The 16,133-nt window shown below is 41.8% G+C and overlaps 1 protein-coding gene across 4 annotated transcripts in view; it reads right to left on the bottom strand.

The window, feature by feature from the left end:
* zfyve28 (zinc finger, FYVE domain containing 28) overlaps positions 1-16,133 on the bottom strand; it is a 206,765-nt gene that overhangs the window by 55,865 nt on the left and 134,767 nt on the right. For 3 of the 4 annotated variants that reach the window (XM_043704078.1, XM_043704088.1, XM_043704096.1), the window contains one exon: positions 3,839-5,245. The exons of the other annotated variant lie outside the window; for it this stretch is intronic. In XM_043704078.1, coding sequence (XP_043560013.1) covers positions 3,839-5,245 — 1,407 coding nt within the window. The remainder of the gene's footprint in view (positions 1-3,838; positions 5,246-16,133) is intronic. 4 annotated transcript variants of the gene reach the window in all.

Here is a 16,133-nt window from a genome sequence, read left to right as displayed (position 1 = left end):
ACAGCTCTCTAAAAGGTACCATTATCTATCAATGACCAGTGAAACAGAAAACCTGAAGAGGAAGATACAAAGGGAAATTCAGCAGCTGCCTGGTTTTAAAATTTGGATTTTTGGTAAACCTTACTCGGGTTTTATCAGACAAGTATTTTCGAAGGGAAAGTAAAAGATAGGTTAGAGGAAGGAGTTATAGAGTCATAGAGATGTACAGCATGGAAACAGACCCTTCGGTCCAACCCGTCCATGCCGACCAGATATCCCAACCCAATCTAGTCCGAAAGTTGTTAATTTTTAAATCAGTCGCCTGAGGCGGGAATTGAACCCGGGTCTCTGGCGCTGCGAGGCAGCAGTGCTAACCACTGTGCCACCGTGCCGCCCACATATCCCAACCCAATCTAGTCCGAAAGTTGTTAATTTTTAAATAGTTTTTGGCCTCTTGAATTCTCACAGATTACTGCACAGGATAAATCTTTTCTGTGTTGCTGATGTAAATTCAGCAGGGGTGTTTACCCATGTGGTAACACAAGAAAGGCAATAGAATTATCGGATGCATATAAAAGCAAAGGTAATGGGAAGCCTCTCAAACTTCAAGGTCTCTGAGTACTGAGTGCAACACTGGATTCCACATTCAGATAACTCAATTTTGACATTTCACTTTTTATGAAGTGTCAAAGGACTCAAAACTTTAAGTCTGTTTTTCTGTCTACAAATGACACCAGACCTGCTGAATTTCTCCAGCATCTTGTTTCAGATTTCCAGAATCCATAGTCTTTGTTTGTATTCACTAGGATGTGGACTAAGAAAACGCATACCTTAAGAAAACTTTGAAAGTTTTTTTTAATGCTAGAATACAGGCAATATAATAGAAGTATTTAGGATTATAAAAAGATGTACAGAAACAGACAAAATTTCCACTGGGTGCGCAACGCATTAGAAACCATATACACATGGTTAAAAGGCAAAGTATCCAATGTTGAGATGCGAAACTCCCCATCAGTGGTTGACACAGAAAACATGTCAACAGTCAAGCTTAAATTGGATTGGCAAATGAAGTAAAGAGGATAAAGGGATATGGAAACAGTGGATAAGTATGATTAGGACAAGATTTAGGATTAATGTCAACATAGACTGTGAGCTAAATGACTTGGTTGCATTATAACGTCCAATGTTTTAACGGATAACACAAACTAGGAACAGGAGTAGGCCATTCATACGATCATTTATCTCTCCACTCTGCAGGCACTCTGCCTCTATTCCTGATGAAGGGCTTTTGCCCGAAACATCTATTTTCCTGCACCTTGGATGCTGCCTGGCCTGCTGTGCTTTTCCAGCACCACTCTCATCTAGACTCTGGTTTCCAGCATCTGCAGTCCTTGTTTTTACCATTCATACGATCATGGCTGTTCCTCTATTTCAACATCACATTCCCTTTACCTCCATACTTGATGCCTTTAAAATCAAAATAATATATCCACCTCTTTCTTGAATACATTCAATTTTTTGGCCTCCACAGTATTCATCAGGTTTATTATCCTTAGGAGAAACTTTTTCCTCATCTCAGTCCTAAATGGCCTACCCCATTACCAGAGACTGTGATCCCTCGTTCTAGACTTCCCAAACAGAATAAACATTCTTTCTGTAGTCTGTCCTGCCCTGCTAGAATTTTATTCATTTCAGTCAGATCCCTTTTTATCCTTCTAAACTCTATTGAATGTAGTCAAACTAATTTTTCTTCACAGGATAGTCTTTCCATCCCAGTATCAGCCTTAGTAAACCTTTGCTGCACTCCCGCTATGGCAAATATACACTCTCTTAGGCAGGGAGACCAAAACTGCATACAAGACATGCTTGGGTCACCTACACAGACATCTTCCAAATTTCTCACCCACTCTGAAGACAACTTTCATTCGTTATGTCTCAAAGTGTTTTTAGCTGAGGTAATGGTAACAGATAAGAAATCATGTGGGCAAAAACTAAAATGAACATTCTACTGTGGCTAGAGATTCTTAAAACAGTAATATTTCTTGTTCATTTTCTGCCCTGAACTTGAGTTAGAGTCATAGAGTTGTACAGCACAGAAACAGATGTTTTGGTCTAACCTCTCCATGCTGACTAGATATCCTCAATTAATTTAGCTCCATTTACCAGTATTTACCCCATATCCCTTTAATCCCTCCTATTCACATACCCATCCAGATCACTATCAAATGTTGTTGTTCCAGCCTGCACTACTTCCTCTGACAGCTCACTCCATACACGCATCACCCTCTCCAGGAAAATGTTGCTCGTTAGGTCCCTTTTCGATCTTTCCCCCTCACCTTAAACCTATGCCGTTTTTTTAGACTCTCCTACCCCAGTGAAAAGACCTTGTCTATTTATCCTATCCATGCCCCTCATGATTTTACAAACCTCTATAAGGTCACCCCTCAGCCTCCGACATTCCAAGGAAAATAGTCCCAGCCTGTTCAATCTCTCCCGATAGCTCAAACTCTGCAACATCCTTGTAAATCAAACTTTTTCTGAAACCATTCAAGTTTAAACAACATCCTTCAGCAATCAGGGAGACCAGAATTGAATGCAGTGTTCCAAAAAACTGGCCCAACCAATGTCCTGTACAGCCACAGATGACCTTCCAACTTCTACACCCAACGCATTGAGCAATTAAGGCAAACATGCCAAACGCTTTCTTCACTATCTATCTACTTGCGACTCCACTTTCAAGGTACTATGAACCTTCACCCCAGGTCTCTTTGTTTGGTAACACTCCCCAGGATGCTGCCATTAAGTGTGTAAGTCCTAAACCCAATTTACTTTATCAAAATGCAACACCTCACATTTATCTAAATTAAACTCCATTTACCACTCCTCGGTCCAATTCTGGGCCAAGTCTGCATATGTCTGGATTGAATGAGCAAATCCAGTTAACGATTTTGGTGGCTGCAACTATTCTCCCACCAATTAAAGTCTTTATAATTAACACCACAAATTACTCAAGATAAAAGCTTCAAAGTTGAGTTCTGTTTTCATTGACCATATCAGTGACCATCGTCATTTTAAGAAGTTAGACAGTCAATCTGCTTCCTCAATTTTTTCCAGCACTCATTCACTCATAAATAAACAAGAACATTTGACTGACAGCAGAAAAAGATATTATCACAAATCCAATCTAAAAGAAAAGGAATGATTGCAAGTTAACAATTCATATATAAAAAAGCATAGGTATTTAAAGTCGCTCTTTCAATAGCTGATAGACATTGTGTGCACTGGTTAGAGGCTTTGGTTTGCAATGCTAATTGCCAATTATCAATTCTTGAACAAGCATATGATTTTACAGTTTCCAAAGTTGAATTGCAGGTTTGCGTACTCCATCTGCTGTACTGCATGCTAAGCATCAATCCTCAGTCATGCTAAGTAAAAATATAATTAGCACCTGTATGGTCACCTATAAAGAAGCCAACTGAAGTAAGATTAGCATCATGTTGAAAAGGAATTTTCGATCCTGCGTAAAGACTTTTGATCCTTGGCAGGTGTACTTTACAAGCCAATAATATTCCATAACATTATTTTCAAAGAACCATATGGAGAAGCAATATTCATTAATTTTAAAAATAGAAAATGCATTGTTCAACATTATAAACTTTATCAGAACATGCAGTCTTAGAGATAATATAACAATGACTATAACAAATTCTGCTGAAAATTACATATAATTCATAGCAACTGTATTTGTAATTTTTCCAAAAATCATGAAAATATCTAACAAATTCTTATCCACCTCATCCCAAACAAACAAAAATGCAACCTATCAATGGAGGTCTTTTAGGCAGCAATTTAAAATTACCTCTGCTTAGTACTGTGGCTCTCCGACAGGTGAGAAACAGTTTGTACTTTCCCATCTTCCTCGGATTCGTCTTTTACCATACTGCCTTTAACTTGTGGTTCTTCTCTACTTGCCTTCACTCCAATTGGCAGCTTCCTCTTTTCCATCTTTCGTTGCTGGCAACATACTTCTATTTTTGTTTGTTGCCCTCCTCCTTCTGCCTGTTTTCCAGAGGACTGTGCCAGGCACTTGCATTTGGAGGTTTTGTGCTCCCGTCTGCTGATAGCTCTTTCTGTCCATGATTCACCTGGACTCTCACTTTCTATCCTCTCCTGTGAAGGTGATCCACAGTTACTTTTACATGGCTGATCCTCTCCTTTATGAAAACCAGAATCTGCAACATCTACAGTATCATCCAATGAACTGATCCCCACTGGCTCAGAGATGTTGTGAACTATATCGTCCGGAGTCACAGCAAGGTGGACACAATGATTTACACCATTTTTCATTTCAGCAGGGCATAGCTTTGGGGAATCATCTGGAGAAACATGACTGCAGACTGAATCATAATTTATTATAGTCTCCGCTTCAGAGGAGCAAGTGATGGACTGAGATTTGGGGTTAAAGATAACAGTTGCAGAAATTTTCATTCCACCAGTCCTATGTGCTATTTTTTCTGCAGTTTCACTAGGTTGTACATCATCAGTACCTACAGTCCAACCATTGAGGTAAGAACCGGATTCTGATATATCCAAACATTTACAATAGATTTCTGCTGTGTTATTTTTCTTTTGATTGGCTTGTCCTTGCAGAGGTAGTGAATCATTATTGCTTGGTTTGTGTAGTACTTCTTTTGTTTCTAAATTTTGCTCATTGCAACTATCCCTCCCCATGTTTTCATCATCATGTGAAAGAGGCAACATGTCTGCTTGATCAGGTGGACAAGAATCAGGAGCCAAAGTGAGCGATTCCTTCAAAGTGTCCATTCCCGCAAAAGCCTCACCTGCACCATCCAAATCATCCATGAAAAATACCCGTTCCTCTTCTTCAGCTTCATGCCTCACACCAGAGAGCTCGGGGTTTGTAGAGGCCTCTGGGTTACAATTATTATTCAGCACAGTCTTATGAGCTGGTGACTGGCAAGCACTTGGTGGAGAGAGCAGGCAGGACATTTCATCCCCCACCCTGTGTACCATTAAGTTAAGCTGCTCCAGCTCCTCCTCATCATATTGCATTGAACATGCAAGTTCAGCGTCTGTATTTTCAGCTTTTACACACAATTTATCTTGAACGAGTTTCTCAGGAACTACAGGTGGAGGAATGGGAGAGGGTACCTCTGGATCAACAGCAAATTCACCATCCTGAGATATACACAGGTTACGTTCAAGTGTGTGCAACTCATCTTCTGTCAATGTCTGTAGTAGGTCCCTAATTAGAGAGGTGAGAGAAAACAAGACTGAGGAAGAGTGGGATGCCATTAAATAAAACAGAGTAATTTCCAAGTTTTTGCTCCAATACTTTGTTAATTATAAGAAAAAATAAATCATCATCTGATATTGTGGAACTTGAACCTTGCTGAAAAATAAAGACATTTTGTTGAAGCTTTTCATCTTGCACCCATCACCACGATTCCCATTATCATCAATGCAATGGGAAAAAACAACAGCTGTATTGTCTGAAGGAGACAATGGATTGGCCAGTGGACTCCTGGCCAATACTTCTGCCTCAGGCTTGCTGCAGTGCTCCAGTGAAGCTCAGTACAAGCTGAAAGAACAGCATCTTATTTTCCGCTTGGGAACTCTGTAGCCTTCTGGACTTAATATCACGTTCAGAAATTTTAGGACTGGAGGCACCTTCTCCCATGTCCTGATCCAAACTCCTATACACGAAACCTTGTCATCATCATCGGCTGCTATTACATACAACCCATTGACAGCTACTCATAGTCCCCATTCGTAGCTATTCATTCCCCCAGACTGGCCTTTATCCATTCCTTCGTCTGGCAAAGTATTTTTCTCTCTCTTTTTGTGCTTTATTTCCACCTATAATTTGCATAAATACTAACCTTTTCCTAGCTACCATCAGTTTTGAAGGGTCACTGGACTTGAAGCATTAACTCTACTGTCTCTCCAACTGTTGCCGGACCTGCTGAGTTTTTCCAGCAATGGTGACGGCCTATAGCTCACCAATAGGATAAACAACACACTGAGGAACCAACAAAAAAAACGGACAGATAACCAGGTTTGACCTACAAAGAATGAAACCTGAAAGCACAACACCCCCAGATTCTATGGACTACTTAAAGGACACAAACCAGACATCCCACTCAGACCCATCGTATCACTACCAGGGACACCATCACACAAACTTTTCCAGCAATTTCAGTTTTTGTTTTTGATTTCAAACATCCACAGTTCTTTCTTGAAGTAACTTTTTGAACTGTGATGATAACTATGTCTACATGTTCACTTGGTCCTCTGTATTAATAAGCAGTTGCCTAAAATGGGCTCAAGTGACTATCCTAAATTGGCTGTCAGTGCAATCCTTCACATACTCAAAGAGGACCACAGCAATTCTTCATTGTACATGCTTGATACTCAAATAAGATGCATTAAAGCTATCCTGTAGTGTAATAGACACCATGGTCAGACAATTTCTTGCTGTGGATCATGCAAACTCAATGAGACTACTGTCATCACTTTGGTCCTGAACATTTATGCCACATCATGAACATCTCCAACAAGTGAGAATCTAAACATCACTCCTTCACATTCTATGGCATTATCATTATTATATTCCATACTGTCAAGATCTTGGGGACTTGGTAATTATTAGAACTAATCACATACGCACCATAGCAAGTCAGAAGCTACAAATCTTGCAGTAATTAACTTACCTCATGATACCCCATGCCTGTCCACCACCTACAAAGCACAAGTTAGGAGTGTGATAGAATACTCCCCACTTGCCTGGATAGGTGCAGCTCCACCAATACTCAAGAAGCTTGACACATCCAGAACAAAGCAGCTCACTTGATTGGCAGATCATCCACAAACATCCACTTCCTCCACTATTGATGCTCAGTACATACACTACTGCTGTGTACAAGATGCACTGCAGAAATTCTCCAAAGATCATGAAACAGCATCGTCCAAACTCTCAATCACTACCATCTAGAAGGACAGGACAGGACAGGACAGTAGTTATAGGGGAGCACCAACACCTGCAAGTTCCCCTCCAAGTTACTCACCATTCAGACTCAAATATCTCTAGAGCATTGGAGGCTGAGGGATGACCATATAGAGAGGCATGGATAAGGTAAATAAACAAGATCTTTTCCAGGGAATCCAGAACTAGACGGCATAGTTTAGGGTGAGAGGGAAAGGATTTGAAATGGATCTAAGGGGCAAATTTTTCATGCAAAGGATGGTGCGTGTATGGAATGAGCTGACAGAGGAAATGGTGGAGGCTGATTTAATGACAACATTCAAAAGGCACCTGGGTGGGTATATGAATAGGAAGAGTTTGGAGGGATATGGGTCAAATGCTGGCAAATGGGACTAGATTCATTTTGGCTATCTGTTTGGTATGGATGAGTTGGGCTGAAGGGTCTGTTTCCGTGCTGTACCTCTCTACGACCCTCTACCATTCCTTCAATGTCAAAATTTTGGGTCTACCTACAGCAAATAGACTTGGTTGAAGGACAACTAAAGACAAGCAGTAAATCCTGGCTCAGCCAGCAAAACACACAACTAATGACTGAATAAATTTGCTAAGTATCCCGGTTGACCTCAGACTGCCCTAGAAGCAGAAGCTATCGCAAACATTTGAGCAACACATGAAGCTAGTTGTTTCATGTTCCGGGTGCTGGCAGGTGGGATTAGATTGGGTTAGGATATCTGTTCGACATGGACAGGTTGGACCGAAGGGTCTGTTTCCATACTATACATCTCTATGACTCTATGTTGTGACTATGTAGTATCAATACAAATGCATGTTGCCATCACGTCAAAGAAACTGCTAACCTAACATACAAATGAGTTATTTTTAGTATGATAGAGATACAAGGTTGTTTGCACAAAGCCAGCCACTGACTGAAGCCAAACAGCTTGCACTTGCAAAACTCAATACTCATAACATTAGATTTGATTCTGCAAGTGGACATCATATGCTAAATAATCCTGGGTGTGCAAATAATTATGCAGTTAACTAATATAAGATCTCAGTCAAGCTTGCAATATGGTGTATTTGGACGTACTTGAAGTTACATACATTATTAATACATAGATGCTGGTCTTTATAGATTTAAAAAAAAACATATACATACTCTACACATTCTCAGTACAACTAAATGGGTGACAGTCACTTTCTATTTCATTTATGATGGCAATTCTTTGAACAGAGTTAGGCTGCCTGCAGATAACTTGAATAAAGCTTGACAGTTTAGTTTTAGTCATCATTTAATCGGTGTATTCTCCACTGCAACATTTCAATCAGAGTCTACTTGCAACCAATCAGTACTCTTCTCTCATACATACTTCTTCCCCACTTTGGTATTTCTTGTGAATTGTACCAATGAAAAGATTCAACAAAATGTCTTTTATTCCTGCAATGCCAAAAAAAATCAGAGGTTAAACAGTTTTAATGTACTCATTATACTTAGCCTATTTTTAATGGAGTTCTGCCTCAGAATATATTTCCGATCTGTCGATGAAAGATGTTGCATCATCTGAGGCCATGCCATACTGAGCAATAAACATTATATTTTCGGGATACATTCACTGGGACATGGGACAAAAGATAAAACATCTGCTTTTGCACTAGGAAGTAGCTACACAAGGCAATTACAAATATAACAGGAGAAAGTGAGGACTGCAGATGCTGGAATACCAGAGTTGAAAAATGTGGTGCTGGAAAAACACAGCAGGCCAGGCAGCATCCGAGGAGCAGGAGAAACGTCGATTCTCCTGCTCCTCGGATGCTGCCTGGCCTGCTGTGTTTTTCCAGCACCACATTTTTCAATTACAAATAATAATGCCCGCTGCATACAGCAAACACCAGGCTCTGCAAAGTAACGTTTTGCTACAGTACCATCAATTCATCAATCGGAACGAATTTGCATGTGGCAAACATCCATTAGCATCTTCCAGTAACATTTGTTAACATTTGTGTATCTGAAGTATAAACCATGCAACATATCAAACATATGGTCTGTTACAATAATTGTTGTCATTATTCAAGTGTTGCAGATACCTGAAAGCACTGCAGCTCCAAAATTAGTTTTCTGACAGAATTATCAGCAAAATGTCAAGATGCAATGAATTGAAATGTCCAGCAAGTATAAATTTGCACAGTTCTGGACATGGAATGAGAAAACTACTATGATGTGAAACTTGGGGTGGGGCATGCAAAATCAAGTAATTGCACTTCACTGTCACTTAAATATATCACCCAGTGGGAAATGAAGGATTGGATACAATTCATGGTAGAGTTTTAGATTGGAGGTGTGGGAGGTAGTTAAATGGACTCAATCATAATCTTTTGATTGAGTTAAAACTACAGAAAATCTAGCACCTCCATGTACATTTCACTTGTGTTGTAAAATTCCAAAGTGCTATAGTTTTCATTACCAAATAAACCTTACCAGTTCAATCTGTTCCTCCCGGCTTCTTAATTTCTGAAAATTACTTTCTATTTTTACAGCATCTATTAGTATAAAGAAATCTCAAAGCATTTCATGGGGCAGTGGAGAACAAATGGGGACTCAAAAAAGAGCAGAGTGGGTTGAAAAAAGGGTTTTAAAGACAGACAGGGAGATGGTGTTACAACAGAGGAATAGCAAGCCAAACCGAATCAGCCACACTATCACTGGTTTGCTATGCTGTGAAACCAGAATAATGAGCCTCAAAATTGTGCAATTGTTCCTAACTAGACATTACAAACCACAGATCTTAGGCACCAAGTTAATCACAAACAAAAAGTAACAATTTATTATTAATAATGTAACTTCAGCAGAACACAGATAAACTACAGGGCAATTTAATTAATATCTAAGCCTAATCTTCTTTGATCATAAACCCCACTCTCACATCGATTAGATAGTTGGACACAATTAAGGAATATTAAAAAATGAAGAAGTGTAATTTGCTAGTCTGATAGCCATTTTAACAATGAATACCAGGCCTTCTTGAAATTCTTGGAAGATGGATTGATTTATAGACATAAAGAAATGCGTATTTTGCTTCAATTCTGACTTCTAATGGTCAATACAAACAATTGCTGCAGACCTCTGGAGACTCTTACTTATTTGTTACAGACTGGGATTCTTTTGTCAGAATTTTCAATTTTCAATAAGTCAACAACAAGAGAGTAATCAAACAGCAAAAACCAAAAATAGCCCCAGTGTGGAAGCTTCCAAAGCAAAAATGCCTCCTGCCTAAACCTAGTCAAAATTAATTCACTTTAGTTTATTGTTTCCTTTCAACATTCTCTGTGCTTGGCTAGCCAGCATTGGTTCTCCCTCGATTAACCTATTCCAGAGTGTAGCAACATTGTGGAGCAGAAATCAATCTGTATTATCTTTCCAGGCCAGATCCCAACAGCAAACATCTGCCTTTTGTCTTTTTCTTTTAAAATAAACAAGCTGTGACTCAAATGCAATTCTCAGTTTTAATCTCAGTTCAAAGTCAACAGTGAGAAAAACAAGGGGAAGCTGAAACAACGAAGTGTGGATGCAAAAAAAAAAGCAGAAAATGACTTTAAACTAACAAAGAGAGAGCCTGGGCTCAATTAGAAACAATAGTTCTTATTCTTTTTAGATTAGATTAGATTAGATTAGATTAGATTACTTACAGTGTGGAAACAGGCCCTTTGGCCCAACAAGTCCACACCGCCCCGCCGAAGCGCAACCCACCCATACCCCTACATTTACCCCTTTTTTTTAAACCTAACACTACGGGCAATTTAGCATGGCCAATTCACCTGACCAGCACATCTTTTATTTACTCTAATATTTAAACTGAGTTCAGGTCACAAACCAGCATATGGAAGAAATGATACTAAGAAAATGATTGTTCTAATAAATTGGTAAAAAAAAGTATCACTTATTTGGCTCACATTTATTGACTAATCCCAGTTCTCTTGAGAAGGTCCAGTGAACCACCTTCTTGAGTTGCTACTGTATAGGTACATCCACTGTTCAGAGTCGATAAAATGTGGGGCTGGAGAAAGTACAGCCAGTCAAGCAACATCAGAGAAGCACGAAAGCCGACGTTTAGAGCAGGACCCTTTATCAAGGCTTCTCCTGCCCAAAACATTGACTCTCCTACTCCTCTGCTGCTGCTTGACCTGCTGTGCTTTTTCCAGCTCCACATTTGAATCAACTCTGACTTTGCAGCATCTGCAGTCCTCACTATCTCCACTTCCACTGTTCAGAAGGGAGTTCCAGGATATTAATCCAGTGACAGTGAAGGAAGTGAAACAGTTTCAAAATAGGGTGATCAATGTCTTGGAAGTGGACTTCCATGTGGTGGTATTTCCATACATTTGCTTCCCTTGTCCTTCTCATTGGCATGCAGTCACAGGATTGCAAGGTAATGTTAAAGGAGCCTTGGTAAGTTACTGCAGTGCATCCTGTAGATTGTATCCATTGCTGCCTTGTAGATGGACAGGAGGAATCAGATGGTGGGTTACTTGCCACAGAATTCCCAGCTTCTGACCTGTGTTGCAGAACACTATTTACATACCAGTTCCAGTTCTAGCCAATGGTAAACCTTAAAATGTTGAAAAATAGAAGATTTAATAATGGTAGTGCCATTGAATGCTTTGGGAAAAATGGCTTGATCTTCTTATTGGCAATAGTCATTGCTTGACACTTGAGGCCAGAATGTGACTTAAGATAAAAGTGCAAAGACATCAAACTTGAAAAACATGCACAAACATGTAAAGAGATAGACACAATCAAAAGAAAAACAGGGCATCGAAATTAATATGAGAAAATAACATGAGGAAATTATAATGAAAAATGAATTTGAATCTCCGCAGATGGACAAGAAAAACCTAAATATTGCCCAATTTATTGTAAACTTGTGTTACATCAGATTTTGGGGAGGTAATGGCCTAGCGGTATTATCACTGGACTATTAATCCAGAAACTCAGCTAATGTTCTAGGGTCGTGGTTTCAAATCTAGCCATGGCAGATAGTGGAATTTGAATTCAATAAAAATCTGGAATTAAGAGTTTAACGATGACTATAAAAATCATTGCCAATTGTCAGGAAAAAAACAATCTGCTTCACTGATATCCTTAAGGGAAGGAAACTGCCACCCTTCCCTGGTCTGGCCATCATGAGACTCCAAATTTACACCAATATGGCTGACTCTTAGCTGCCCTCTGTGCAATCAGGGACAGGCAATAATGTTGGCCCAGACAGTGACACTGTCATCCCATGAATGAATTTTAAAAAAATCAATTTTATAGTTACGTTACTGACAAAGCACATCAGAAAAGTCAATGTGACCACTCCGCAAATTTCTGCCTACTAATCATACCTGGTGATTTCCTGATGGGTGCTTCCAGGAGGTGGAGATATGCATTGATAGCCAATTGTCCTTTCATACAAAGGAAAGCTGTCAGTACACTCAAAACTGACAGGAACCAAGACCAGCAAAGGTACCTGATTTGACTTAGCCTACTCCTTAAAAAGAATTGAAAAACTGATACAGTCAAATGTCAATATTACATTAAACTGGGCAATGAGTGTGTAATGGAAATGGAACTCAGCATGAGAATAAAGCATTTAGCAAGTTAATGTTAAAAGCTCATTTTGATTGACAGCATGGAAACTGACTAAAGGCAAATCATAAAATCATTTAAATTGTTCATGGAAGTGTAGCTATCCAATTTACAGGAAAGGATGCTGATTGGTGAAGATTACATATATAGCTGTTTGGAATATTAACTTAGAAATAATTTACTTAGAAGAACACTGTGCACTCTTTTGGTGCAACATTTAGATTAGATCTCTATATTAAACTGCTGCCAAGATTCTGCCTTCAGTTGACACTCATAAAATGTCGATTAAACTACCAGGTGGCACAATGGCTCAGTGGATAGCATTGCTGCCTCACAGCATGGGGACCTGGGTTTGATTCCACCCTTGGGGAACAGTCAGTGTGGAGTTTGCATAGTCAGTGTGGAGTTTGCATATTCTCCCAGTGTCTGCATGTGTTTCCGTTGGGTGCTCCGGTTTCCTCCCATAGTCCAAAGATGGGCAGCTTAGGTGGATTAGCCATGGGAAATGCAGAATTACAAGGACAGGATAGGGGGTGGGTCTGGGTGGATCCTCTTTGGATGGTCATTATGGACTCAAGGGGCAGAATGGCCTGCTTCCACATTGTAGGGATTCTATGATTCGACAAGCAAATGCCCCATAATGGCGCAGCAATTCGGCAGTTGATAAAGTGCAGGAAGGTTGTAGATCAGATTCAACTATGCACTTGGTTAGCCAGTGCAATGTATGGCAAATGACAGAGTACAGGTATTATCAAATCTGTATTCCCAGCCCTCTCCTGTAAAGCACCCACCAATCCCACCAAACTGCAGATTTCAAGCACTGGAGAAAGTGAGGACTGTAGATGCTGGAGATCAGAGTCAAAAAACGTGGCACTGGAAAACCACAGCAGGTCGGGCAGCATCCGAGGAGTGGGTGGGGTGGGGGAGGTGGAGCCAAGGAGGCTGAGAGATAAATGGGAGTGGGTGAGGCTGGGGGGAAGGTAGCTGAAAATTAGATAGGGAGATGAAGGTGGGGCTGGTGGTGATAGGTCAAAAAGGAGGGTGGAGCATAGAGGCAGGTGCCCATGGCCTCCCCTTTCATCTGATGTAAGTGGGAGGGTTCGAAGGAGAAATTGTTGAGGGTAAGGACAAGTTCAGCCAATCAAATGAGTTTGTCAGTAAAAGGGTATGATTGGATTGGTGGGAGAAGAAGAAATGGAGGGTTTGGAGGCCTTTGTCATGGCAGAGAGACATGCATAGGGACTGGATGTCCATGGTGAAGATGAAGCGTTGGGGACTGGGGAACCAAAAGGCATGGAGGAAATGGAGGGCGTGGGTGGTGTCCCAAATGTATGTGGGGAGATCTTGGATCAAGGGGTCGGGTCCGTGTCAAGGTATGAGGAGAGGAATTCGGTGGAGCAGGAGCAGGCGGGGACAATGAATTGATCAGGGCAGTTAGGTTTGTGAATTTTGGGTAAGAGTTAGAACCGGATGGTGCAGGGCTCTCGGACTATGAGGTTGAAGGCTGTGGATGGAAAATCCCCAGGTGATGAAGTTGTGGATGCTCTGGGACATGATAGTTTGGTGATGGGAGGTGAGGTCATGGTCTTGGGGCAGTAAGAGGTGGTGTCCATGAGTTGGCTCCTGGCTTCAGCAGTGGACAGGTCGGTACACCAAACTACAACGCGCCCCCCTTGTTCACTGGTTTGATGGTGAGAATGGGGTTAGAGTGGAGGGCTGTGCATTGCAAGGGTGAAAGGATAGAGTGGGTGAGGGAGGTTGAGGTGGTCAATGTTGCTGCGGCAGTTGGAGATGAAGAGATAGAGGGTGGGTAACAGACCAACACAGGGTGTCCAACTGGATGGAGTATGTTGGAGGCAGGATACGGGGTCCTCGGAGGATTGGTGGGAGTCCTGATGTAAAAAGTAAGTATGGAGGCGCAGGAAGAAAAATTCAATGTTGCGATGTCTTGAATTCGTTGCTCTGGGAGTGTAGCAGAATGAAGGACTGATCGTTCATCCTCAGTGAGGGGGAGGGAAGTCTCAGGGGATGTCACCAAAGGAAGTGACACATACAGTGAAGGGTCAAGGGGATTGGAAGCGCTGCATTCGGTGGCGGAAGCGACGTTCCACGTGATATTAGTGATGTCTTCGGCGGTGGATGACTGTGCATTGGCTGTGGTCTGGTGAATGACGTCGATGGGGGCAGAAGTGCTGAGGCAGCAGCAACGTCAGGGGTGGAATTAACGTGACAGGTAGTCTTTGCAGTGGTTTTGGCAGCGGTTGTACTTGTGGTGATTGTGGAGGCGGCAGTCCTGGCAGCGTTTTCAGAGGCGATATAGTCAACAGTGGCTGCCTTCTGAAGGACAGTTTGGAGGGTGGGGGGGGGGGGTGCGCGGAAGTGACGTCACCATTTGCTTCGGTGGTGGCGGCTGTAGGGACTGCATGATAAATGGCATCTGACCAGTTCTGGAAGCCGGGAGAAGGTTCTGGAATGATCGAGGAACCTCGAGTTTGGAGGTACGTACATGAAAGTTTTGTGTACAGGACAACCGCTGTAACCGTGGGTCCGGTCACCACGGTTTCTGTTACCTGTGGTAACAGAACATATTGCATGGAACATTCCAGAACCATGGACCGGGGACTTCTGGGCAGGGTAAATTTCCCATTTAAATAAATGGGTTTGCTATTGTTCGTGGTTCTGAGCATCCGCAGTAGGTCTTGGAACATATCCTCCAAGGGTAAGGGGGTCTACTGTACCTATGTTCCTTGATATGCAATAAGCTGGAGAAAAATCATTTGTTGAGTGTGTGGATTCTTCTTAGGGTGTAAAGCAGCAGAGGTCCTTCGCAGGTCTGGGAGTGTGTGGACCCCAGCTGGGGCAGGGCTGACTGCAGGGAGAGTAGGGGGCGGTGCATGGCTACAGGTGTGGAGCGGAGGATGTGGACGGAGAACAGTTTCTGGAGACTTTTGATTTGGGGAGTCAGGGTGCCAACTTGTGGAACGTTTCAGAGAACAATTCTGGGACACGCACCAAACAACCCCAACGCCCTGTGTTAAATACTTCAACTCCCCGCTCCCACTCCGCCAAGGACATGCAAGCCCTGGGCCGCCTCCCACTGCCAAACAGGAGGAGGAACACCTCACCTTCCGCCTTGGGACCCTCTAACCACATGGAATCAATGTTGATTTCACCAGTTTCCTCATTTTCTCTCTTCCCACCTTATTCCAGATCCAAACTTCCAAATTGGCACCACCCTCTTGAACTGTCCTACCTGTTCATCCTCCTTCCCAACTATCCGCTCCACCCTCCTCTCCAAACGATCATCATCAGCCCCACCTTCACCTACATATCACATTCCCAGCTGCTCCCCCACCAGGCCTCACCTCCCTTCCCATTTATCTGTTAGCCCCCTTGCAACCACCTCCAACCTCCACCCCCCCCACCAAACAGTTATAGAAGCAAAAGGAGAGAGAAAAGTGGGAGAAAATACTAAAGTGAAAACAAATGTCAATTATCTAAGACCTACTTTGTTGCTACAAA

The sequence above is a fragment of the Chiloscyllium plagiosum genome, chromosome 2, assembly GCF_004010195.1.
Source record: "Chiloscyllium plagiosum isolate BGI_BamShark_2017 chromosome 2, ASM401019v2, whole genome shotgun sequence".
NCBI classification, from domain to species: domain Eukaryota; kingdom Metazoa; phylum Chordata; class Chondrichthyes; order Orectolobiformes; family Hemiscylliidae; genus Chiloscyllium; species Chiloscyllium plagiosum.
This window is presented reverse-complemented; position numbering and strand designations above follow the sequence as displayed.